We start from the raw sequence: 24,888 nt of genomic DNA on the forward strand, positions 1-24,888 counted from the left end.
TGGCAGCACAAGGCAGAGGGTGGCACCCTTTCAAAAACCATTATTGCATCAGCACTCCTTGAGGTTGCCTAGGATAGTGGGGGCCAACCTTTTTGGCAGATGTGCCACAAATTAAGCCCTGCACTCTCCCCAAGTGCCACTCTGATCCACTCCCCCTACCTGATCTACTGCTCTGCCTTCTGTTCCCCACCCTATCTGCTACACCATGTTCCGCTTCCTGCCCTATACTCCCTGCCTGATCTGCTGTTTTTCTGCTTCCTGCCCTATCTGCTGCTATGCTGCCTGCCTGTGAGAAGATCAAGGATACCCATCCAGAGAAACTCCCTGGGAATGGGGCAGCAGACCTGCAGGGTCTACAGAGCTCGGAGGAGCTTGGAAAACATGTTTCTGAGTTAATTGGCCACAGTGGGCAGTTAATTGAGCCAGTGAGATGCTAATTATTGGGGGAAAAAAGGTCTGATCATGGCTTCAGTAATTGAGAACTTGTGGACTGAATGAGAGGAGGAGGGGATAGCAGCCACTATAAACCCTGGCACCCAGGGCGGGCTGTGGATCAACAGACATGTTTTTTTTTTCTTTCCTTTAAGGAGATGTTTTTTTCCTCTTTTGCCCATCCTTGCATTCTGACAGGCAGCAGCCAGCGCCAGGTCAGGGAGTCATCACCCCTCCCCAATTCAATTAATTCATCAAAGTCATGGCAGGCGAGAACTGAGGTGCACTGACCTAATTGACTGACTGGCGTCTGTCCAGCATAAGGCCAGCAAGTGAATATCAAAAGGACGCACAAGTCCGCATCCATACACGGTGATATCACGACACTGCTCTGTGCCAAACAGAGAGGGTGCCTACACCATTTGTGGCACCTGTGCTGCAGATTGGCCACCCTGGTCTACAAGGTTAATGACCTGCTGCACTGTGACACAAAATTCAGACTCCTAAAAGGCAGAACTGACCTCTATGTGCTGTGAAGATGAATCTCAAATACAGAATATAATAGCCATTACCTCCATACCTGATTGCCCACCATTCGCCATGCTCACAAAAGATATTTAAAACACAAACTCTGCCTCTGTGATTTATGGTCTGTTACTACAATTATTACCACCTTAGTTGTCATCAGTAAAAAAACACTGGAAAATTGGATTTCCCAGGATCCCCTAAACTTTGTGGTGCAATTCGGGCCATTTTGTGAGGTAAGGCACTATCATATTTTCATAAATCAAAGAATGATTTAGGGAAAAATCAAGTATTTTCTGGAATTTCCTTTACCCAGCCCATGTGTGATGGCCCCAGAAAGGATGGACAAATCAGCTGGCTGCTTTGTAATACAGTGAAAATTCTGGAACAACAGATGAACAGGCAAAATTGATGGCATAACTGACTTGTGTCCTTGCATAAGAGTGCATTACGCATCCTAAAGGTAACAAAAAGCTTTGAAGGAATCTGAAGCTCCCCGCTCTTCCTCCCCACCCCCCTCAGAATACCCCCGTCACCCTAGATACACAAAAGATGGAAACTGAAAAATGTATTAGTTGACATACTCTGGGGCATTTCTCAGACAAGCCATCAGGACATGTTGTGGGGCACTGAATATTTTTCTGTTTTAATAAATGATTAGGGGAAATAAGGGATAATATACTGACACCAGTACTATGTTAAAGACTGAGTCCCTACAGTTATGTTCAGGGAATGAAATGTTTTTCAAAGTCACATATTTTTCTCTTTAAAATGGTAACACTTTGTTAAGTATTACAAATAATAAGCCAAACCATGAGAACAGTTTTCTTCTGAAGCCAACATCCTGCAGGCTGTGTTCTCACACAAATCAGGCAGGCTCAGACCAGATCTTAAGGTTCTGGCTTATAAAGATAATGTAAGTAGGAGCACAAGCCACTTATCCATTTGGCACTGTAGTACTTTTGTGGCACCCATGAGCTTCACTGCTGACCTGGGGCTTTCTAGTCATTTTCCTCTTGAAAGTAGCAGCAAGAGCCTTACCATCTCATTCTCTATTCGTTATCCTGTCCAACCTCAGCACCATTGAGTGTCCTTCACTACAGGCCTACCTCCTGTTTACTGTTTTTTTCTCATATTAAACTCTCTTGTTAACTTTCCCACACATTCTTTCATTGCTGCTGGCCTGGCAACACCAACAAAGCTCTTGCAATCTTACGCCTCTAAGGAGCTTCATTTCTGTCCAAGCCTTTACTTTGATTAGTGTGTGCTTTGCTTCTGTTGCTTTGGCTGGTTCACTCAGCACTTGAAGTTGTTTTGTGCAGTTCTTTGGCGCTGCTACAGAATTACAAGATACATTTTTTTCCTTGTGCAGCAGAACCCAGATCATTCATATCCAGGTGGTTCACAACCCACTTCCTAGCAAATTGCTGAATTAAGGATGAGCTGTTCTGCTCTTTGCTGCAGCTTTTACTTCAAAGGTGCCACTTCATCACTCAAGCTGATTAGAGTCCCACAAAGCTGTTTGCTGAGGCTCTGGATACCCCTGATGAGTTTATAAGCCCCTATCTTTGTAGGGGAATAAGGAACCTAACCCTCCAAAGCATCTGTGCTCTACAGTAACTGGAGATACTATACTATTCTTTAAAAACTATAAAATAAACTAGGTCATAGAATCTCAGCCAGGAGATCATAGCTGCCAGGTAGCTGCTGCATACATCTGCAGGCTTAGGTGCCTAAAGGGGAGGATAGTCACAGTATGAAGAAGGCTAAGAACTACTGAACAATGGCATGATGCCATCCTGTTTCCTTTGGCAAAAGAGTTAGTAATCAGAGGCTTAGATAAAGGCACTGTGAAAAAAATGAAAGTGTTTGGGATTTTTCACATAGGAAATAAAGGGACAAATTCGACCTTCCTGGTTCTGCTGTAGTTTAGCTCCTGGTGATTTTGAATGGGAATCACATGGATATAAGAGGGCACAATTTGACCCAATCATTCTACAAATCTTTATGTTGTCTCCAAAGGGCAGAGAGAGAGGGGGCAGTTTTGAAGCCTGATTTAATTCTGTCTTATGAAAGGATTTGAAGCAAGCTTTATGTTAAAAGGTATAAAGCTGCTGACAAGTTCAGGATCATTCCTCTGATCACATTTGTTGGTCTGTCCAGCAGTTTTGCTACGGAACATACCAAAATGAAGATGTTTGTCCTTTAGGACTTGTCGGTTAATTTTTAATTAAAGAAGTTTAATGAAATCCCAGCACAGCACCAGATTCCCCTGTAGCCTTCTGCAATCACTTATTTTTTCATGATGATAACTTACTCTATAAAAATACAATCATGTGAAAAGCCTTGTGTCATAGATTAAAGATATTTTGTGGCTAAGCTTTCACTGCTTAACATAGGAAGGTAATCCCAAAAAGCACCATTTATTTTATTGCTAGATGTTAATGTATTCTTTCCAGAATTAAATCACAGTACATATAAGACATAGTTATAGAAACCTGCATGTTTCTAATTGTCCTGAATATTTAGCCTGTTTAAATCAATGGTTTTAGACAAGTGTAACTAAAGACAGAACTGAGTGAGTTCTGTGTGTGCTGCAGGAAATATATGCAAATCAATTTTGGAAGATGTTGAAAAAGAAAAGCTCTATTACAACATCCTTTATAGTAACTGCAAAAAACTGACAAGGAGAGGTCCAGATGTATGTATCTGGTAATTAGGTACCATGTGTAATTACTGTGGAAGCCCCCATCCCCCTTTGATACTAATGAGGACTGGATCAGCTCGAGGCCAATATTTTTAAGGACTTATTTTGGATATTCAAGTTCTGGATGTCCAATCTGAGACTGCTTAAGGTGGCCTGAGTTTCAAAGGTCAGTGTTTAGCACATTTTGAAAATCAGGTCCCTCTAAGATATTCCCAGCAAAAAATGAGGTTCAAAAACCATTAGTTGCTTTTGAAAATATTGACCTAAATCTTTAAAATGTAATAATTCCAAGATTTTTAGAAATAAATAAAACTAACACACTAAAAATAAAAAGTAAACCCATTTTATATACCATGATCCTGCATAATGGAAACTTACATAGAACTGGGTCTTAATTTCACCTGGACAACCTGACATGCTCTTCTGAGGACTATAGCCACTTACACTTTGTTGCAAACTTATTCTGCCTGGGAAAGTACAGAATTCTATGCATGTCCCTGACACAGTCAGAGAGAAACTAAGCAGACTGACTGTTTGACAGAGGATCATGAGGGCAACAGCTCTCACATATTTTAGCCCAATAACTGGCAGTTAGGGCAGCTGTCCAAGAAGGGGAAGAGACTAATTTAGCCCAACCTCAGCCAAAGGGCTTTTGAACCCATTTTTTCCTACCAAGGCGCCCTAACTGCAAGGCCATGGGCTTGGCACAGGCATGAGTGCTCTCCCCGCTTTCTGTTGAGCTGGCCCACTTGAGATCCAGGAGGGGAAGAGGTGTATCTTTTTCTCAGACTAAAGTTTCAGACACTTCCATGGATTCTGTACTTTCCCAGGCAGAACAGAATTGCAACAGACCATGAGTGGCTGAGTACACCTTTCTAAGCATGCTCAGAAGTACAAGTCTTGTCACGTAGATAGAAACAGGATCTAAGTTCTGTCCGAGTGGCACAAAATACTACTTACGTATCTCATTCAGATAGGATAAGTAGCATTTGATGCCTAAATGTGTAAATGGATTTTGGCTGAAAACTCCACGTTTTTAAGGAAGTGCCATGTAACATGAGGCCTGTCACACAGGCCGCATCCAGACGAACATGGCTGTGAAGTATGTAGTGCTGTAAACGCATCTGCAGTGCTACATACTGCATGTTCAGCTGTTCTCTGCACTGCAAGGGAGCAGTGCAGAGGGTTTTTTGACCCCTGGATATCCCGTTTCAAGGTTGTTTGATTTGTACTTTGAAGAAGACAATGTATTTTCTTGCATAAAACACATGCCCAAATAAGATGCACACCTTTGTACTTGAAGGCAAAATGTAGGATTTTTTTTCTCAGAGTTAGGGCCAACTGCATGACAGAGTGTCCAGGGAGTGTGGCATCTCAGGAACTTCCTAGTACCAGCTGCTTCATCTAGATTGTCTCCTGGGTTGCCACACTCTTGGACACTCTGTGTTCCCAGGAGGACATACTCTAGGTCACACACAGTTAATCCCCAGACTCTTGCAAAAGCAGTAGCAAGACTCTTAGTTATTTACTGTAAATAGTTCTTTATAGAAGTTCCTGTAAATAAAGAGTTGCTTTCGCATCACAGGCCTCATCGTGATACTACCGTCAGCGCACTTGCTGCTTCAGGCACCAGTTACAGTGCTCTAAGACAAGTTAACTATACCTCTTCAGCTTGCTGGAGCCAGAGGGAGGGGCAGCCATCTTGGTAGCTATATGGCATGTATCAGCTTGCTTCTTTTCCAGCAAAGAAAACAGCTGCCCTGCTTGAGACATGCACCCCAATTATGGAGGCTGATTTTGTTGTAAAGGGTGTATGTTGTATGCAAGAATACATTGTATTTGTTCACAGAAGTTTTTTTGTATCTGAGAGCTCAAGTTTTTTGGCTTGCTTATTTCTCTGTAGTTCATCTGCAGGCTTGAAATAACAATTAAGTGAATAAAAGGTGCTGACTTTGCTGGAAACCAGAGGTCAGAGTCTGTTGTACCTATTAAGTATGTAGGTGGACAGAGGCATCAAGTGTGATTCTGTTCGAGCTTGCTTGAGTCCCTGAAAATCCATTAATACAGAAGGCAGGTGAGTCCTCTCCTCTTGGCTGTTTTTTTCTGCCTCCATTTTAAGGGTAAGATGACAGTCTGTTACAAGAGGGGTTGCCTGAACAGGGTGGAACAAAGTTGCACTTTGGAACCTGAGTCCACTTAGACTCCCAGTAGTTCAGCAGTTCTCAATTGGAGGTCTGCGTCCACTGGAGGGCTATAAGCAGATTTCAGGGGGTCCGCCCGGCCCAGCCTGGTGCAGGGAGGAGCCACCTCGCTCCCCTGGGGCTGAGGTGAGTGCTGAGGAGGGGCTGAGGGTGGGTGGGGGTAGGCCCAGCCCACCTTGCCCAATCCCACAGCCTCCATCTTGCAGGTAGGTGGGTGAGGCTCCATACTGCTGCTGCTTAGGTGAGTGGGGCCCATAGGACTCCCTGCCTCTGAGCCCTGCTTACTGCACCCAGGGCTGGGGAGTCAGGCTGGTTCTCTTCTGCACAGGGAGCAGTGGCATTTCTGGGGAGGTGGGGGGTGGTGTCTCCAGAATCAAAAGGTTGAGAACCCTTGCAGTAGGTGGAATAGGATGTGACCCTAAATTTGTTCATCTAGCTAAAGAACATTACATGTAGGAACATTATAGATAATGGGTACCAAGATCTTCCCCATATTCTTTACTATGGCAAAACAAGAACCAAAAAGAGAGATTTAGCAACACAGCCACATGAACATGTGAAAAAGTGTGGTAGACATACTGGTGATGACTTTAATTTAGTCAGCATGGATAACAACAGCAGGGAAATTGTGCAAGAAGGGCTTCAGCACTGAATTTCTCTTCTCTTTATTCTCTGCTTCTTACATGTTCTTTAACAGCATCTGATGAAGTGAGCTTCAGCTCAGGAAACTTGTGCTACACACACACACACACACACACACACACACACACTTTGGTTAGTCTCCAAGGTGCAAATCTACCCTGCCATCCAAGTACAAAATAGGCATCCTTAACAGGTTTATACAGCCCTTGTAGAAGCCTGTGCTGTCCTGTTCTCACAACTCCTGGTATATGAGCTAGATTAGGGGTGGGCAAATTCTGGCCTGCAGGCTGGATTGGGCCTGCAGTAGATTCCATTTCCCAGCAGCTCCTGTGTCTGCAGCTCCTTCTGGCAGCCGCTGCCAGATCCAACCCCACTGCCGGTGCACCCTAGTCTGTCTGCCCTGCCTCCACCACTGGGGCGGGACCTGTGCAGGCAGGGTGCGCGGTTGGGTGGCTGGGATGGGGCCACAGCTTGGAGCAAGAAGTGTGGGTGGGGTAAGGGAGACCCCAGAATCTTGGGGCAGTGACAGCATGGGGCTGGGGTCAGGACCCCACGCAGGGGTGCAATCCGCTGCCCACGTTCCTGCAATGAGCACACGTTCTCCAGGCAGGAGTGTGCAGGGAGTGGATTGTGGGTTGCAGCCCTGCCCTGGCCTGGGCCTTGGAGCATCCCACGGGAGCACGGGGTGGGGGAGGGGGGTGTCCCCAGTGCGCTCGGTGGCGGACCTGGAAGTGGACTGGAATTAGTTCCTGTCTGGGTCCGCCGCTGAGCACATGGGGGCCCCCCCGCACTCCTGTGGGACACTCCATCTGCCCCACCATCTCAGCATTCACGAGCCGTGCCTGGTACCTTGAGGTATGTAGAGAAAACATTTAAAGCTGTGTCTATGGCTGAATAGCTGATTCTCTGAATCAGCACTGAATCGTTAGATTCAGATTCGGCCGAATTGAATCAGGACAGTGATCTGAATCAACTAATTGAATCACTGTCCCGTAAATTGGGCCAAATCTGAATCAAATACGGCCCACTTCGCACACCCCTAACCCCTACCTCCTGACTGTAATGGACACATACCATGAACCTGATGGAACAGGAAGTGAAGGTGAGCTCTTCACAATTTTAGCACCAGTTTGACACTTTGGGAGCTTGCAGATATAAAAAAAAACAAACCAAACCTATGCTTTACTTTAAATTTATTGTACTCCCTCACCAAGCCCTGCACATGCTCAGAAAAGGCAGTGTGTTACTTCAACCTGGCTCACCCAATATACATAAAGATCGGGGACTTCAGTGGGGCATTTTTGGCTCTTTTATTTAATAGCTAAGAGCTCCAAAAAGCCTCACTGAAGTGCCTGATCTTTACAGATTCTGCAGAGCCTGGTTGAAGTAATGCACTGCTTCTTCCAGTAAAGCATTTTTTTTAACGTCTGCAAGGAGCCTTTCACCCTTGTGTCACTGGATGAACCTCCAACACTAAGTTTCAGTTTCCCCCTTCTATAAATCAAGTCCTATAGAAAGGATGCATTTTTCTGTTCATCCACTGCTTTGTTAGGGTTGCTATATGCACAACATGCCATGTACAAATACACAGATACACATATGTACAATTAAGCCATTTAATTGCCCATGCTTTCTACTCCTTCATGTGCACACCTTATATTACCACAATTGTCTCACCAAGGTCCAAGGAACACAGCCTGAATTTGTTGCTTCTCTATCTTCCCCACCAACACTAGTAATTGTACATGTCTGAGTTGGTAGTTGGTGATGCTGGGTGAGGCTAATTTGGTTAAAGGTTGAGTGCAGATGGGCAGTTATTGGGATGAGGGAAAATGGGCACTCCTGAGGTAAAGTAATAACTGTGATGCATAAGCTATAAGAACTGTATTATGTCAGGCATGTGTTTGTGGGTACAGGAAATGACAGAATGTATTATTATGCTTGCTTTTATGGCTTTGTCAGGTAGGATGTGTACATAGCGACCCTACCTGCTTCACAATAATTTTTTTGTGTGTTAATTTGCTAGAGGTTCTTTACATTGAGTGGGAGGGGAAGAACTGGGTGAGTGGACCTGTGATAGACAGAAAAACAACTGTGAACTAAAATGTTATGTTAGTCACTGCACCTGAAACTTCAAGTGTAAGCAGCAGTACATGAACCCCTTTCTCTGTTGCAGGCTAAAATCTTTTTCTCTCTTGCTTTTTATTGCTGTTTGTTTAAGACTTCCACATCTGCCTAGAAGATAACACAAGCATTAATATCACTCACTCAAAGAACATATTCAGATCCAGAATATGAAGCTGGCACACTCATGTGGATTAAAACACATCTTAATTACTTATGTACCATTCAAAAGATGACAACAAACCAAAGACTGCTAGCCTAAAGAGACAATCACTGCAATTAACCTCAACTTCCCAAAAGATCAGACACAAGAAAACATTAGCAAACAGGAATTCGGTTGCAAAACTATTACAATTTAATTTCACTAAACAAAAAACATATTGAAATGGCTGCAAAACACTGCAAACAACTGCCCAGATTTTACTGCAAACATCTTAATATCTTCATGGATAAGAAAATATTCCAGAGCAGGACCAACTGCTGCATAAGAATGCTTTCCAATGAAGGTCCTGATATCCTGATATTGATCTAATCAGAATTTCTAAGACAGTGTTCAGTGGAAGCACATTCAAGTCCAAAACATTTCAGCTACACTTTTCTGAAGAATTTACTTGGATAGAAAGAGAAATGAATTATTTTCATAACCCCTTGTATATTGTTTTCCCATTAAGAATTTCTAAAATCTTCTAAACAGATGTATGGAAATCTGAAGCATTAAGTTCATTCATTAATATTTTATTAACTCATTATGCTTTGTAATTAACAACATTAACCAAAGTAACAGACATACAGACACATGTGTATCATAAGTGTTTAGATTACAAAGTTAATTTTACCTCAAATAATAGTCATTCTTAGTAAATTTAGAAAAAAGTGTATCCATCCCAATTACCATCTTTTGTTCTAATTATACAGAAGAGGTGAATATTACATTGACATTTTCTCTCCCTGTACCTTTTTCAGAATAAATACATGATAAAATGCTACTAGAAATCTTGTAATCAAGATTACACTTGTGTAGTTGTGTCTGGTTGGATTAGATTTCTTATGCATGAATATATTTTGAAATATTCACTTATAGTCATCTCAGCAGCATCCTGGTTAAATGACTGAATAGAATGAAATAATTTGAATGCAATTTTTGTTGTTGTTCGGAGTTCATACTAACACTTTCTCAGTTATACTGGCTAAGTAATTATTTTGTGGTACACCTTTTCATCTTAAATTTTAGGCTCAATATATTATTTTGTTTGAAAAGGTTCTTCCCACAGTCTTAGCTGAAGCAGGGACAGTTGATCAGTAAGCTTAAAAACATTAGCTGAGAAAAAAAATGTTTTAAACTTGCTGAGATTTTTCTTGTACATACAGATTTACATAGTTACAGGTAATGTACAAATGAACCTAAGGCAATAAAAAATCTAGCTTTAAAACGATGGTTTAAATCAATATTATAGGAGAAATTGTGTCAGGAGCTTTACAAAAACCTCAAAGCAAGAAGAAAAATGTTACATTTAAAGCTCATCTGCCTATGGTACAAGCCACTTTATTACAGGCAGACACAACTAGATACACTTCAAATATATAGTATTTCTTTCATGTGCATAACTACTGCTATAGTGAATTCCATTTACTATACCTCTGTACCTTTTAGAGCAATATTGCATCTATGTAATAAAAATGACAACCACATCTATTACAGTCCTAAATGTAGCAGCTGACAGGAAGGTTAATTTTTACTTCTGCAGAGATATTCTCAAAGAGTTAAGAACTAATGCTCACAAAGTTATTTTATGAAGCCTGTGAAGAAAATTAAATGCTAGTATGTGCCATCTTTCAGATGAGAGGGAAGTCTAAGGCTCAGATCACTTCTGCTTCTACAAGTGCTGATCAATCAGGCCCCAATCCAGAAAAGGATCTATGGAAATACTTACTTTTACATTCCAATGATATCATTCAATCCAGTCTCAGCTGAAAGACAGCACCTCCAGCAACATGGGTACTTGTACTTGTCTACACAATTAATTTGTGTTAAGTCAACTGAAAGAGTGCTGCTTGTTGAATAACTAACAGCTCCTGAGTTTGCCTCATAAGTATGCCCTCCAAGAACTGAAGTCATTGGGACTACTCACATTCTTGTGTGCTTTCCTGGATCAGGGCCACAACATGAAGCACCTTATATAATCCACCCCTTAATAAATTAAATACCTGCCTGTTATTTTTCTCAAGAATAAGACTTTTAACCACCATGTACTATTTTTCACTACTTGCATTCTGCTACAGTATTGAACCCCCTACCTTGGAGGTTCATAGGTATTTTTCTTCCATTTCACCTACTTTAGAAATATTTTGTGGTGTACTTAGTATGAAATGGATACAGGATCCCCCCCCTCAGACACGGATGTTTTTAATACAGAGGGATCGATCCGCATATATACTGACCATAAAGTTATTTTGGATCCTCTCACATGTATTCTGTTACATAACTAACTTTGAGATATGCCATTGGTGTTTGGTGGGGCAATGTGTGGGCTGATTTTCAGACTGCTACAATAATTTGTACATGCTAATAATTCCCTGAAGCCATCTACAGATTGAACTTGCATTGGAGAAAGATATTTGTTTCAATACCCCTAAAAGATCATGTCCCCTGGCCTGTGCCCGGCCTATGTTCTATTTGCCTCCTTCCCCTATATGGACTCCTGGATCTATATATAACCGTCTGGATGAATTGCTGCTTTGGGTCCCTTGTGGGTGCACATCTTAGGGTTATGAAAAAGTCCTTTCCAACTGCCATTTTTTTTGAAAAGGCGATTTTTCAGGTCAGTAAGCAGTTTCCTTTTATTCCATAAGTAATAGGCATAGCACATCAGGCAGTGAGTTATGGCTGAGAAAGGGCTGTATCCGATCCCTAGACAGGTACATATTCCCAGAATGGTGGTAGAAGTAGGTTTATCAATGTTTAGTTTTCCAGCATTCTGTTGCTCTCCGTTAAGGAGTTATGGTATGTACCTAGGCAATGCCTACTGCAACAGTAGTATAATATTTTTGGTACCTTTTGGCCAGAAGCTTGTTTTAAGATCTCTCTCAGCTTTGTAGTTGGCTCAATAAAATATATCACCCTCAAAAATCCTTGCCTCTCTCATAATACTTCTAAGCAGATCTCTAAAACGATGACTACAGTACTTAACAAATAGCATTATCTGAAGAAAATGAGGCAGCAGAAGGTGTGGTGACTTCTGTAATGTGGCACATCAGAAGCATAACAGGGTAGGTCTGTGCCCTTGGTGGTTGCACACTGGGCAGAGCTGCAGCTGGACTTTTGGTGGTGATGGGGCCAGCAGCACAGTGGCTGCTATTTTTGGGTCCCCACCCCCAATTTGGTGCTCCAGCTAGTGTGCCAGTCCTACCGCTCTTACTTACACTACTGTTGCACAATATGTCAACATGGAGCCAGATATGGATCCAAAAACAAAATGCTATGTACATTTCGACATAGCAGTAACTTTGTGTGTAATGGCTGTAATTCTGGCTCTGGTAAAATCAATGACAATGACTGCAATGTGGCTTATGCTATAAATGCAGCTCAGGTTATTGTTGCTAATAGCAGAAGCATCAAGTAATTAAATCATTATACCCATATAGTACTTGATGCAGCCTAATACAATTCTGAATGATTTAAAACTCCATATAAAGAAAATATGCATTCTTATTTTAAGGTATTTCTAGTCACATTATCTTGGTTTGTACGATTGCTCAAGTTTGCTAAACTGTGATTACTGTGTCCTAAAAAGGAAAGAAAAAGTAGCATAGAAAACAGAAAATAATGAATCCTATTACCCAGTTGACAGAATAAATGTAAATTATCACCATGTCCATGTCAAAGCGCCATCCACGGCTATCATCCTCAAAATCCATATAGTCCATCCGGTGAGCAGCATGTGGGAAATGTCTTCTTGCTACAGGATCTGCGTGCCTTTGAAAACCTGCTGCAAGACAGATCATGTCACATTTCAGCCTAATCATCTTTATTAATTTAAAGTGAATACAGTCTTTAGGAAAGCATCTGATTTGGAGAAAAAGACATCCTTTAAGGATCTACAAAACAAATGCAAAATGCAATTGGCATGTTTCCTCACTAATGTCCCTCACCCTTTACTGGAGGGGACTTTCTCTGTGGTGAGACTCCATACTCATGTGAAATTTAGCTTTATCTTAAACCTGGCACATCTTTTATTTGGGCTTATCTATTTCAGCAGATTAATGACACAAGCTCATTTTAACCAGGCATATGACTCTCTCTCCTTTGCTTCTGCCTTTGGCTGGATCTAGGCCAGCAAGCAAGAATTGAAAGTCTCCACTATATCTTTAAATTATCAAGTTCCACAAACCTGTTTATCTTATATTATTAAATTCTTCACTGATCTGACAATGTCTACATATATAAACATTAAAGACACTGATGCATCATACCTGTTCCTTAGTTTCTATTTCTGGTATTAAAAAAGAACAACAAATTATTTCAATAATCTTGAAAGCCAAATCCTGCTTGCCTTAATATTAAGAAAATTCCCACTGATTGACTGTCAGTGTGCATGCGAGATAATATGTACATACACAGGGGCAGATCCATAGGGGGTACAGTGGCACAGCTGCACCTCCCTTTCAGACTGCACCATTCTGCTGCAGCCTCTGGGGACTTTAAAGGTCCCCAAAGCAGAAAAGAATCCCTCCTTCCCCTCTCTGCTAAGAGGCAGGTCCTCTCTCCTCTCCTTCCTCTGTCCTTTACCTGCCATGACTGCTTTCCCCACTGTCCTGGTGGCAGGGCAATCTTCAGAGCTGCTCCTGCCTGCTCCAGCTAGACTGTGCAGGAGCTGGGCTCATACAAGGCAAGCAACAATGGCAGTTGCCTCCTGTGCCTGCCCTTTGGAGGGGGCTTGGCAGTGGGGGGGAACCCACCCGGGGGGAACCCACCCCCTCCTGGCTGGAGTGGGTAGGAGCAGCTCTGAAACTTCCCTCTGCCCCAGGACTGTAGGGAAAGCAGCAGCAACAGGAGGAGGAGAGGACATGGGGTGGGAGTGGGGGAGGGAGCAGTGAAGGGACGTGTCTCTGAGCAAGGGGGAAAGGTGGGGATGCTTACCTGCTTTGAGGACATTAAAAAGTCCCCAGAGATTCCTGCAGTGCAGTCTGTCCAAACTGGTGGGTTGGGGGGAGGAGGCTGGTAGTGGAGGTACAGCTACCCCTGCAGTGCACCCCATTTGCTGAATCCTGGATCTGTTCCTGTACAGACAGACATACGTGTGTGTGTGTGTGTGTGTGCGCGCGCGCACGCGTGCACGTGTGTGAGGATATATCAAGTATGTATGTATCATCATTTGTTCCGGAGCAATTGTTTTATGTGTCTGTGAAACAGATTAAGTTGGCCTGATTTAGCTTCTACTTACAGTGTGATAGGAGTAGAACCCAAAATACAGAAAATTTACCATGGAACAGTTGATGTGCAATAATTTCCCTAATTAACTCTGTGTTATTTGTCTATCTGTTACAATTGTACAACTACATTTCAGACTGAAAAGTAACATTGGAATTTATAGTTAAGATAGTAATATTTTTCTAAAAGTAAGTGAAAGACTTCAGAAGGTAGAGAATACTCGATCATCCCTAACAGTTTATTTTGGAGACTGTGGTAAAACTCCCATTGATTTCAGTCGGACTAGACTTTCAAGGTTATAGTCACTCTGGTATTTTTGTAGAACAGAGAGAAAGTTATTCCAGTGATTTGACCCTGGAAGTTAATGTAGTAAGTACCAGCAAACTAATGTATCTGCATCACCATATTATAAATATGATGCAACTGGGCTGGATTATGTCCTGCAGGAAACTCCGTCCAGGTATCATAGTTTCATAGAGAAGTAGGGCTGGAAAGGATCTCAGGAAATTATCTAAACCAGCAGTTCTCAATGTTTTTCTTACCATTTGCAAAGATCCATGTCCTGTCCCAGTCCATATCCCCCTGGCCCGACCCCCAGCCCCTCCCCACCCCCCAGCCCTGCCAGAGGAGCCCCCAGTTGTCCCCATCCCACTTGGGCCAGAGTGTGGTGGCTGCGGTGGCTCTGGCTCATGGGCGGCAGCAGAGTGAGTCCAGCCCCAACATGGGCTGGAGGGAGGAGGAGGAGGAGCCTGTGGCAACCGTGTTGCCCTAGGCTGGGGCTGCTACACCATGCCAGGCAGCCTGGCCATGGTCCCCCACCCCTGAGAAGCGTCTCCTGGCTGCCCTGATCCAGTCAGCATGGGCATTGGCTCTGGTTCCGCCAGCTTGGCCACCCAGCTGTCCCCCACCCACTTCCCCTGCTGGAAGGGGCAGGCACCTTCCCACCACCCCTCTGCCCTGCCATAGCTCACGACCCTTTGAAATATTCTTGCAACCCACTTTTGGGTTGCGACCTATGGGTTGAGAAACACTGGTCTAAACCATTCCAGACACGTGTTTGTTTAGCCAGTTCTTAAAACCTTCCAAAGAAGGAAACACCACAATCTCTCTAAGTAATCCACTTCAGTGCTTAACCATTCTTACAATTAAAAAGTTCTTCCTAATGTCCAGTCTAAATTTCTCTTCCTGCCATTGAAGACTGTTACTTATTGTCCCGTCCTCAGTGGCCACAGAGAATAGCACTGAATAGAATGGAAAAATCACCATATGCTATTGGCTTTTTTTTCTCAATAGGAGCACTGTGTTGATTCATATGTAGCTCACACTATAACCCCCAGGTCCTTTTCTGCGGTACTGCCACCTAGCCATTTGTTTTCCTGTTTGTATCTGGGCATTTGATGGTTCTGTCCTAAGTACAGGACTTTGCACTTATCCTTACTGAATTTCATTTGCTTAACTTTGGAGCATTTTACCAGTTTATTGGGGTCATTCTGAATGTTCATCCTATCCTCTAAATTATCTACATCTCCACCCAGCTTGGTGTTATCTACTAAGTTTTTACTCAGTCTCATTCTTCAAGTCATTAAAGAAGATATTGAAGTATATTGGATCCAGGACAGACCCTTGGGGAACCACACTCATTATCTACTCCCAGTTAGAAATCAAGTTGTTGATGACTCCTCATTGAGCAGGATGAGCCAAACCAATTATGTATTCACCTTACAGTACTTCTGTTCAGACTGTATTTCCTTAATTTAGTAATAAGAATGTCATTGGGGAAGTGTTGAATGTATGGCTATGTATGCCTCTTCCTGTGAGTCAGGTATGAATGGGTTAAGCTGATTACTGACAGGTGCATGCTTCAGACCTTGGGTGGCTCAGTTTTGCCTCCAGCTTCTGAGTGCTCAGACATCATCTTCAGCTTGCTTTTTGTCTCATACTATTCTCAGCTCCCTGGCTCCAGTGTAGGTCAGTGATAACTGACCTTGTCCTGTTCTTCAGGCTCAGTTGTGGCTCAGAGTCCTGGCTGTCAATCATGTTTTAACAATTACTATGGACTCCCCATGGCCTGGTGTCTGACAAATATTTTAGGTCCCAATCTTGTGAAACTTTTTCCGTTAACAAAAATGAAGAGACCCACTAAAATTCAAGAGCTTACTCAGGTACATAAAAGCAAGTAAGAGCTTAAGTATCTTTAGGATTTGGGCCGTGCTTAAGTTTACATTTTAAAATATTACTTTTATTAATGAAAAATAGTGTTAGCAATTAGTGGAATCTTGTATCTTTCTTTGCTACTAAGACATGATTTACATAATACATTATGAAAATTAAATCTCTTGATTCAAAACCCATATTTCAAATTTAGTTTCCATATTTAGTTTAGGTATATATTTTTAGGAATATATATTTTATTTCTTTCTTTCATAATTCATTAAACATCACTACTAAATATAAAATGGATTTATTTTATCTGATTTCCATTTTATGAATGAATTGCAATAGACATTAAATTCTATCTCCAGTGTTATAACTATTCACTTTTTAAACATAAATCTGTAGTGTATGCTATTCTTTCCAGAGATTCCTAATCAAGAGCACTGTATGTGATTTGCTTTTATTTATTTTCACTCTTATAGTAAATATAATACAAAATGCCAGAAGGCTATTTTTGCATCAACAATTTTGAATCATCTTGCAATCAGAGCATAATTATGCAAACATTTAGCTACATTAGTTACGGTTGAGTAATTGTTGCAGTCTAGAGGATTTGGACAAATATAATCCTTGATTTGTATCTCTGTGATTTACCTTAAGCAAGCCTGCATTAAAATTTATCCTAGATTAGACTTTATAATGTAATCATTCTACATTCAAGAATAGCAATTTTAAGATAGCACCCTATCACTATTCTAGAATTGTTCATGCTATAGAAATTCACAGAAAGATATCTGATGCTTTACTGATATATATGCAACCTGAGCCTGCTCTCTTGACGTACAAGTCCCAATGAACATGAATTAATTGTGAATGTTAATTAGGACTTCGCATTCCCCTTCCCACTCCCTGTCTCCCCTCCCACTAATGGAATATATCTTAAATCCCCTGTTATTGAGGTGAGTCTTTTAAGGTTTCTTAAAAGGTTAAGCTTCAGTTCAGTTAAAAGCAGTAACAATGCAACTAGTCTAGAATCCAAATCCTCAATCTCAACACATGCTGATAATAGAAACAGAAAATGTTTCAATTACATACAAAATAAATACACCAAAGTAGATTTTGTAAGTATTTCATCAGAACTGGTTACATGCTATCTAATCATGTAATACTTCATGGCCAGGAAAAAAGGATTCTGCAGTGTTATCTGATCAATGGCTATTCCTATGATTCTAGGTGACTAATAGGTGATTCTAGGACTAGGCTTGTGAGGTCCCTTCCAGCTCTACTTTCCTATGATCCTGTTCTGAGAAAATAGGCCATATAGACCCTGTAGTAGGACTGGAGGCCACAGATGGCAGGATCTTCCCTTGATGCCCTTCCAGTCTCTGCCTCTGGGTGTTGTGTCTCTCCCTTTTTACTCACCTGCCATGCCTTTAATGATACCTTAAAAGAAAAAGGAATTGAGGAGCTTCCCTTGTCCCAGGATCTCTCTGGTTTGGTCTACTCACCCACAGAATGTCTCTGTTCATATCTGGTCCTATTGGCTATCTGTGGCCTCTGACCTCTCCTCTAGCCACACCCATGCCTTACAGGAGTCAACAATTGAACAATTCAGTGGCCCTTCAGCCCCAGTTTCTTTCTCTGCCCTGTAAGGGTTATAAGCTTCTGCTCAGTCTCTGCCCTTCCCAGGGCTATGGGCCCTTGGCCTGGGCCTCCGCCATTCTCAGGCTACAGGCCTCTGGCCCTGGTCTTTACTCTTCTTGGCCATGGGTTCCTGGACTTTGGCTCTGCTTCACTCCAGAACTGGGCCTATGACCCAATCTTCATCTTTTCCTCTGCTTCTCATGTGGGGAGCCTGGCCATGGCTGTCCCCCTCTTGGGGTATACTGTCACTTGGGTCCCATCCTTGGCAGGCTGAAGCTTGGCTGTGCCCCTGGGCACTATTTGGATCTCCCCCTTCCCTAATCAGTCCAAAGATGGTCCACCGGTGCAAATCATAACAGAAAAGTCCAGCCCTCTGGCTATATCAAAATCAAACATTCTGGTTGCATAAGAAAGTTCTGCTCAGGCAAGTCACAGTTCCTTATTAATACACCACTTGTGGTGGGGTTTCTGGTGGCCTCTTGACTTTGGTGTAGCACCAATTCCCTTCCTTGGCATAGGAGCAGCTGGGGTTTCTCAGGCAGTCTCTCAGCCATGGTCATCACAGGCTTCTTCCCTGGCAGCCTGCAGAGACAAACTGCCTCCTGGGCTAAGCCCTGGGCTTATATAGGGTCTCAGTCCTACCTCTCCAGAACTTGTGATCTCCCAGCCACCATCAGTGACTTTCTTTAGGGTAACTAGCTTGCCTTCAGAGCCACTCCCAGCTGCAGGTGGTAGGAGCTAACTGCCCAGCTTCCCAGGACTACTGTGGTACAGCTAGCATTGCAGTAGGCAGACTGCTGTCCTCACCCTTCTCTGCCCTACTGGACTATTGCAGTGCTACTACCTCAGAAAGAAGCACCTATCCAGCATAGGATATCCAGGCAGCCTATCCTTCTGCTATTCTTCAGAGAGCAGCTTAGTCCACTTGAACTCTTTCCCACTCCCAGCTCCTTCTCCATAGTAACAGGGAGTCCATAGCATCCTGTTACAGAACCCCTTATGAAATATTAGGTGTGATAACAGTTGTTTTTTTTTAAATTGGGGTACATCTTAGTTTTGATTGTAAGTCTGATTTGGGCCAAGTCCTAATATTTATTAAAAAAGAAAATGTCTCCAAACATGCACGTACAAAATGGGCACGTGTGATATAACTAAGGTTTCTGAATTATGACTCAAAATAATTTTGGAACAATGCTAATATAACTGCTTAAAGAAAAAAATAAAAAGAATATCTCTAGCCCCTTTTGCAACAGATAGATCTCAAAGGGTAATGTTTTTGTAGGGAGCCCTTTCAATAAGAGAAAAAACAAATACAGGTACCAAAGAGGATTTTTTTTCTTGAAGACCTCAGGATTTCCCCGAGGAAGAAGAGGAGGAAGAAACATTCTCAGGTCACTTTCCCTAATCCCCTTTTCTGTTCAATCCACAATTCTGACTGTTCCTCCTACTCTTTCAGAGTAGAGTGCTGGCTGTACATAATGTAGTTCTATGGTGTGCAGGGAGGGCAGGAAGCTGGAAAGAGGAGAAGCATTGGGAGGAGGTCTCCTGTGGATCTATTAAACTGTGTGAGAATGAACAGCCTCCAGTTACAGTTACAAAGTTCATCTAGGGTCACTCCTTAACCTCCATGAGCTTTAGGTAGGTTATTGGAGGCTTGATGAAGCATCCTGAACACATGACTAGCTTTTGCAAGATTTTTAGTTTCACTGGGGACTGTCAACTCATTTGTGGCTGAAGAGATTGCTGTGGTCTGTATGGGTGCTGAGAAACAAGCTAAAATTTTAACTTCCTAACCTCCTCCTACTGTTTGGGAAGCAGAGTGGTAGAAGATGAAGAGTCCCCCAGCCTAAAATCTATCTATCTATCTATATATATGTTTTTAAGAGTACATTATACAATATAACACTCTGAAGTTTGAATATAACTTATTGAATTGTTGAATTTAATATATGTTGTTGAATTAGAGATTATAGAATTATAGAAAAGTAGGGCTGGAACAGATCTTCAGAGGTCATCTAGTCTAACCTCCTCCTAGAGGCAGGATCATCCTTACTGAAACCATTCTATAGAAATCCATTGTCTAGCCTATTTCTAAAACTACATGGTCAACCCTGACACAGTCACAAGGCATAACATGTTACCTGCCACAGGTAAGGCAGGGGTACAACAGTGAGCAATGTCTTGTGGCTGCAAGGGTTGTTAAAATACACTAGAGAGATCCAAGGAATAGGGGCATGCTCTCCAATGCCAAGGAAGGCAAACCCCCAACAGTCTGTATGAATCTGACCATGGACTAAAATTCCTTCCTGAACTCAAATATGGTGATGAGTCTGACCTCGAGTGGTGGGGCAAAGATCCTTTAATCAGGAACCTCTGGGTTTAAGTCTCAGGAGGAACACTGGCACACTCCAGTCAAATCCCCAGCCTTGGCTGTAGCCAACATTCAATACTTCCATGCAAGGTGGAATGTCCCCCCCCTCCCCCCTTTCCCCCAACATCTGCAGTATCAAGAAGGGAAAAAAAACTGCTTCCCAGCTTCACATTGCAACCAGCAAAGCTCAGAAGCATAAGGAATACTCACAGTAGAGCACAGGCATAGCTGTTCCTCTATCATCCCTGACCAATGCTTGCCTAACCTATCCCTGAACACCTCCAATAATATAACAAAGTTAAGGATGCTTGTGAAACCTTAACTCTGGCCACAGACAGGCATTCCTTTTTGCCACTGTCTCTGAAACTCTTACTGGTAGAAAAACAGCCCAGAAGCTGGAACGTACATGTGTTCGAGTGTCCTGGGCCATCCCAGTCATTAGGGGAGCCCATTACTTGACAGCCTGTCCTCTCCGCTGCTTGGGAAGGGGTCAGGTTGTCAGCTGGAAGCTGCTGAAAAACAGCACTTGCCACAGATAGTCCAGGGAGAGTCTGTTCATGACCTCTGCTGCTTTGTGCATCCACATTTCCATACAATTTTTAATAATAAAAGCACATACAGACTTTACCCACAGAACATCTGCCTCAGTCCACATGTAGAATGGATTATGTTTGGAGGGTATGGTGTGTTCAATAGTCCAAGTTTCTTAGTTAGGTGTCCCAAGGCAACACTTCCATGCGCAAAGAGGTTGCCTGTTTTACTTTCAAAAGAAAACAAAAATTTTATCGTGAAATAATTTATGAGGCAGCAAAAGAACACTGTGTCCTACACAGCACTAGAACATTTTGTGCACGCTGAAGAGATAATACTCCGGTAACTGCACAACTTGCACAATAAACAAGAGTCCCTGAAGAGATATGCTTCCTTGAGTGAACTATTTTGAGAATTGAATGAATCAGGTTTATGCCACCTGTCTCATTCCATCCTTTCCATACTGCATGGCATTAGGCAGGGTTACTTGGGAGTTTGCTGGCAGATAGCTGTATGGCTCCAAAAGGAGCCCTGTCTAATCCCATTAACATTCTTTTGAATCTTATTCTATGTGTTCCTCCTCATTAAAGCAGAAATTTTATTCAACTTCCGTAAATTTGCCTGCGTAATTACACACTGAACAAACATTTCTATCCAAACTGCATGTGTAAGCATGTACGCCAACATAATTTGGCTGGGGTAAAGCATCCTTCTACAGCCTGAAGAAGGGTGTTTGTGCCTGAAAGCTTTCAAAGAACAATTTTTACAATTATTTAATTGGTTTAATAAAAAATATCACATTTACCCACAGAACCTTGTCTGCCTAAGCTCTTAGACCAACATGGCTACAATCTATAGAAGTTGTTAAAAAATGCACATACCCACATTTAATTTTTCATGTGCATTCACAGTATAAACGGCCATTTTCAATTGCATATTCTTCTGTCAGACAAACTTTTGAGGGAACATTTTTTCATGTTTCCTCAGCCATGAGTGCTTTTTTTTTTTTTGATGAAGTGAAATGAATTCAACTATTGTAAAAAGTGAGGAGAGTATTTGTTACTATACGCAGTTTTCTTTTGAATAAGGAGATTCTCTCTATGCCTGAAGAAGGGTGTTTGTGCTTGAAAGCTTGCAAGGAACAATTTTTTCAACTATTTAGTTGGTCTAATAAAAGATATCACATTTACCCAAAAAACCTTGTCTGCCAATCAACTTCTATATACACTAATGAACCTAACTACATTTTAAGTTGTAATTCTGCTAGTTGCAGTTAAACTACTGTGGGCATGTCTATACGTTCATTAATGTGCAGTAGTTACTGTGCATTTAGTTGAGGACTTGCTTAATGTACTAACTAAATGTTCATTAACTACTGTTACTGTGCAGTAGTGCTGGCACACAGTTTTATTGTGACACTTACTGTGCAGGAGCCTAATAACACTGCGCAGTAGCATATCAGCAGTTTTTGACCGGCACACTACTGCACAGTGTTACTAGGCTACTGTGCAGTAAGCATCTTGTGTAGACTGTATGTAGTAGGTGAAGCAGAGGTGCACTTTATAGACAAACTGGATCAGAGATGTATAAGCTTTCATGACCAACAGCTCACTTGATCAGATGCTACAAAAGGTCATGCAGTGTCCTTTTATAGCTTCTGAAGAAGTGAGCTGTTGTTCACAAAAGCTTATAATATCTGATCCAGTTAGTCTGTAAGGTGCACCTTTGCTTCACCTACTAAATACTATATCACATAGTACATCTGCTTCACCTACTACATACACCCTGATTCAATTAGTCTATACACCTCTACCCTGCCTTCTGCCTGAGTTCAGACTAACACAGCTAATGGTAGATCATGTGAAGGGAAGACTAAGACATAAGGAGAGAACCACCTGGGCTGTTTTAAAGAAGTGGTAAAATAATAATTAAAAAAATATTTTTGTGTGGCAAACTTATCAAAAATGATCTGTTGGTTCACAGCTGGTGGCATTTTTTTACACACATAATTTCATATAATGTATTAAAAAATTACAGGAATCATGCTGTCATGGCCCCTGGCTGAGCTACTTCTACTAAACAGTCCCAGAACAGCTGTGTTTGGATTCCACATGCTGGGCCTGTGAACTTTAAAGCTTTCCATGGTCTGGGTCAGCCCCTGCACTATCTCATCTTCTCTGGGACACTTTTTATGCTGTTACTCCTTTACAGAAGTGGGATATCACAGTCCAGTCCACCTGTCATAACCCCCATAGCCTCAGTACCGACTCCCCCATAACTCCTGCTTTAGCACAACTTTATGGGCCCCTGGGTTACAATCCACCTGTCCAGGGGGATGTGATAGCTGAACTACATAACAGATTTTGCTAGCAGTGTAGGAATGCAAATAAGTGCCCAAGGCAAACCAGAACCGGTGACTTCCAGTTTGCAATCATGAATGCGTGGCTGCTAGTAGCAGCCACTTTGTTTGTGCTCCCCACCCACTTTCCCAAGCTGGTGCCCTGGACAGTTGATCCTATTGTCCCCTCCACCCCCACCTAGTTATGCCACTGCATTTTGCTAAAGAGATTTTATAAAAGGGACTAGCAAAGTGCCCATCAAGAATGATGGGAGGGCAGTGGGGACAGAATGCCACCACCTACTGCCACATGTGGCTGCTGCTCCACATCCAGCCGTGCACAACCCCCACTTCCCACTCTGTGTCCAGCCCTGCATGCTCTCCCCACACCTCAGACACACACCCACACCCACCTCAGTCACACACCACACCCACCCAGCCAGCCACATATCACACCCACCCAACCACACACCACACACCCAGCTATGTGCCACATACCCAGCCACACGCCACACACATTTTCATCCACATGCCACACCCAGCCACACCCACCCACTTATGACACATGCACCCAGCCACACACCACACCCACACCCAGCCACACCCATGCCACAAGCCACATCCACCCAGCCACATGCCACCCAACCACACGCCACCGACCCCCCACACCCTCCCACCCAGCCACATATACATACCCCCACCCACCCACATACACACCCAGTCACATGCCACACTTACCCACCCATGCACCCAACCCTGGCCCTGCATGCCCCGCCACCCACAGCCAGCAGGTGTTCCTGGCATGGGGGAGGGGCGACATGGCATGTGGCCGTAGGGTGCAGTGCAGGGAGCATGCACGGGGGATGCTCCCCACCCCATGGCCACTTGTTGCATTCGGCAGGCACTGCCCATGCCCTCCTTCCTGCTGCTGCCCTTGTAGCACCCTGAGGCCATGTGCCACCCCTTCTCCCACCCTGCGCAGGGCATGCTCCCTGCACAGGCTTCCCACATGATACCCTGCGGCTGTGTGCCTGGGCAGGTGCTCCCCATGAGGGGGGGCAGGGGGTATGGCTGCAGGGTGTCGCACAGGGAGTGGGCAGAGGAGTTGGTGCTACCAGGCAGGCCTCGGGTTCCTTGATAACGACCCACATTTTCATGCAGGGGGCATGCTCGGGTGGGATGGGCTTCACCTCTCCCCTAAAGGCAAGTGTGTCTTGTCTTCCAGGTTAGTTGATCTCATACGGTGTGCTTTAAACTAGCTTCACCAGGTGATGGGGCCACAGGGGGACTTGAGGACACTTCCCAGCCAAGACAGGTGACGAGCACAATAAGTACCCAGGTAAGTGACAGGGGTCTGGATAGTCCTCGGATCAAGGGGGGTTGTGCAAGCACCCATAGGAGGCCTTAAATGCCTCTATGCTAATGCTCATAGTATGGGGAACAAGCAGGAGGAACTTGCCCTCCTGCTAGCTAGCACAAACCTGGACATAGTAGGGCTCACTGAAACCTGGTGAGATTCAACCCATGCTTCGGTGGTAAACATTAGGGGCTACAGACTGTACAGGCGGGATAGAATGGAGAGGAAAGGCAGGGGTGTGGCGCTCTACGTCAAAGAGCAATACACGTCCTCAACAAACAGGACAGGGTCAGAGGAGGGGCAGGCTGAAGTGCTCTGGGTAAGAATACAAGGGGATTGTGGGGAAAGGGACTTAACGGTGGGTATCTACTACAAACCACCCAACCAGGGGGAAGAGCTGGACTAGGAATTCTCAGGTCAGCTTGCAGAGGCAG

General features: G+C 43.3%; 1 protein-coding gene across 3 annotated transcripts in view; it reads right to left on the minus strand.

The window, feature by feature from the left end:
• Nucleotides 1–9,350: 9,350 nt before the first annotated feature.
• The window catches only part of RNF180 (ring finger protein 180), a 137,204-nt gene continuing 121,666 nt past the window's right edge, over nucleotides 9,351–24,888 (minus strand). Inside the window, exons 7-8 of one of the 3 annotated variants that reach the window (XR_002093057.2) lie at nucleotides 13,769–13,908; nucleotides 12,536–12,617 (exon numbers count right to left, since the gene is read on the minus strand). Coding sequence is in view for 2 of the 3 variants with exons in the window: in XM_014594073.3 (XP_014449559.2) it covers nucleotides 12,415–12,617 (203 nt within the window). In the remaining variant the exon portion in view is untranslated. Of the gene's footprint in view, nucleotides 12,618–13,768; nucleotides 13,909–24,888 lie in introns of all 3 variants that reach the window. The other 2 variants (XM_014594074.3, XM_014594073.3) reach the window with 2 other exon arrangements.

The sequence above is a fragment of the Alligator mississippiensis genome, chromosome 3 (assembly GCF_030867095.1).
Source record: "Alligator mississippiensis isolate rAllMis1 chromosome 3, rAllMis1, whole genome shotgun sequence".
NCBI classification, from domain to species: domain Eukaryota; kingdom Metazoa; phylum Chordata; order Crocodylia; family Alligatoridae; genus Alligator; species Alligator mississippiensis.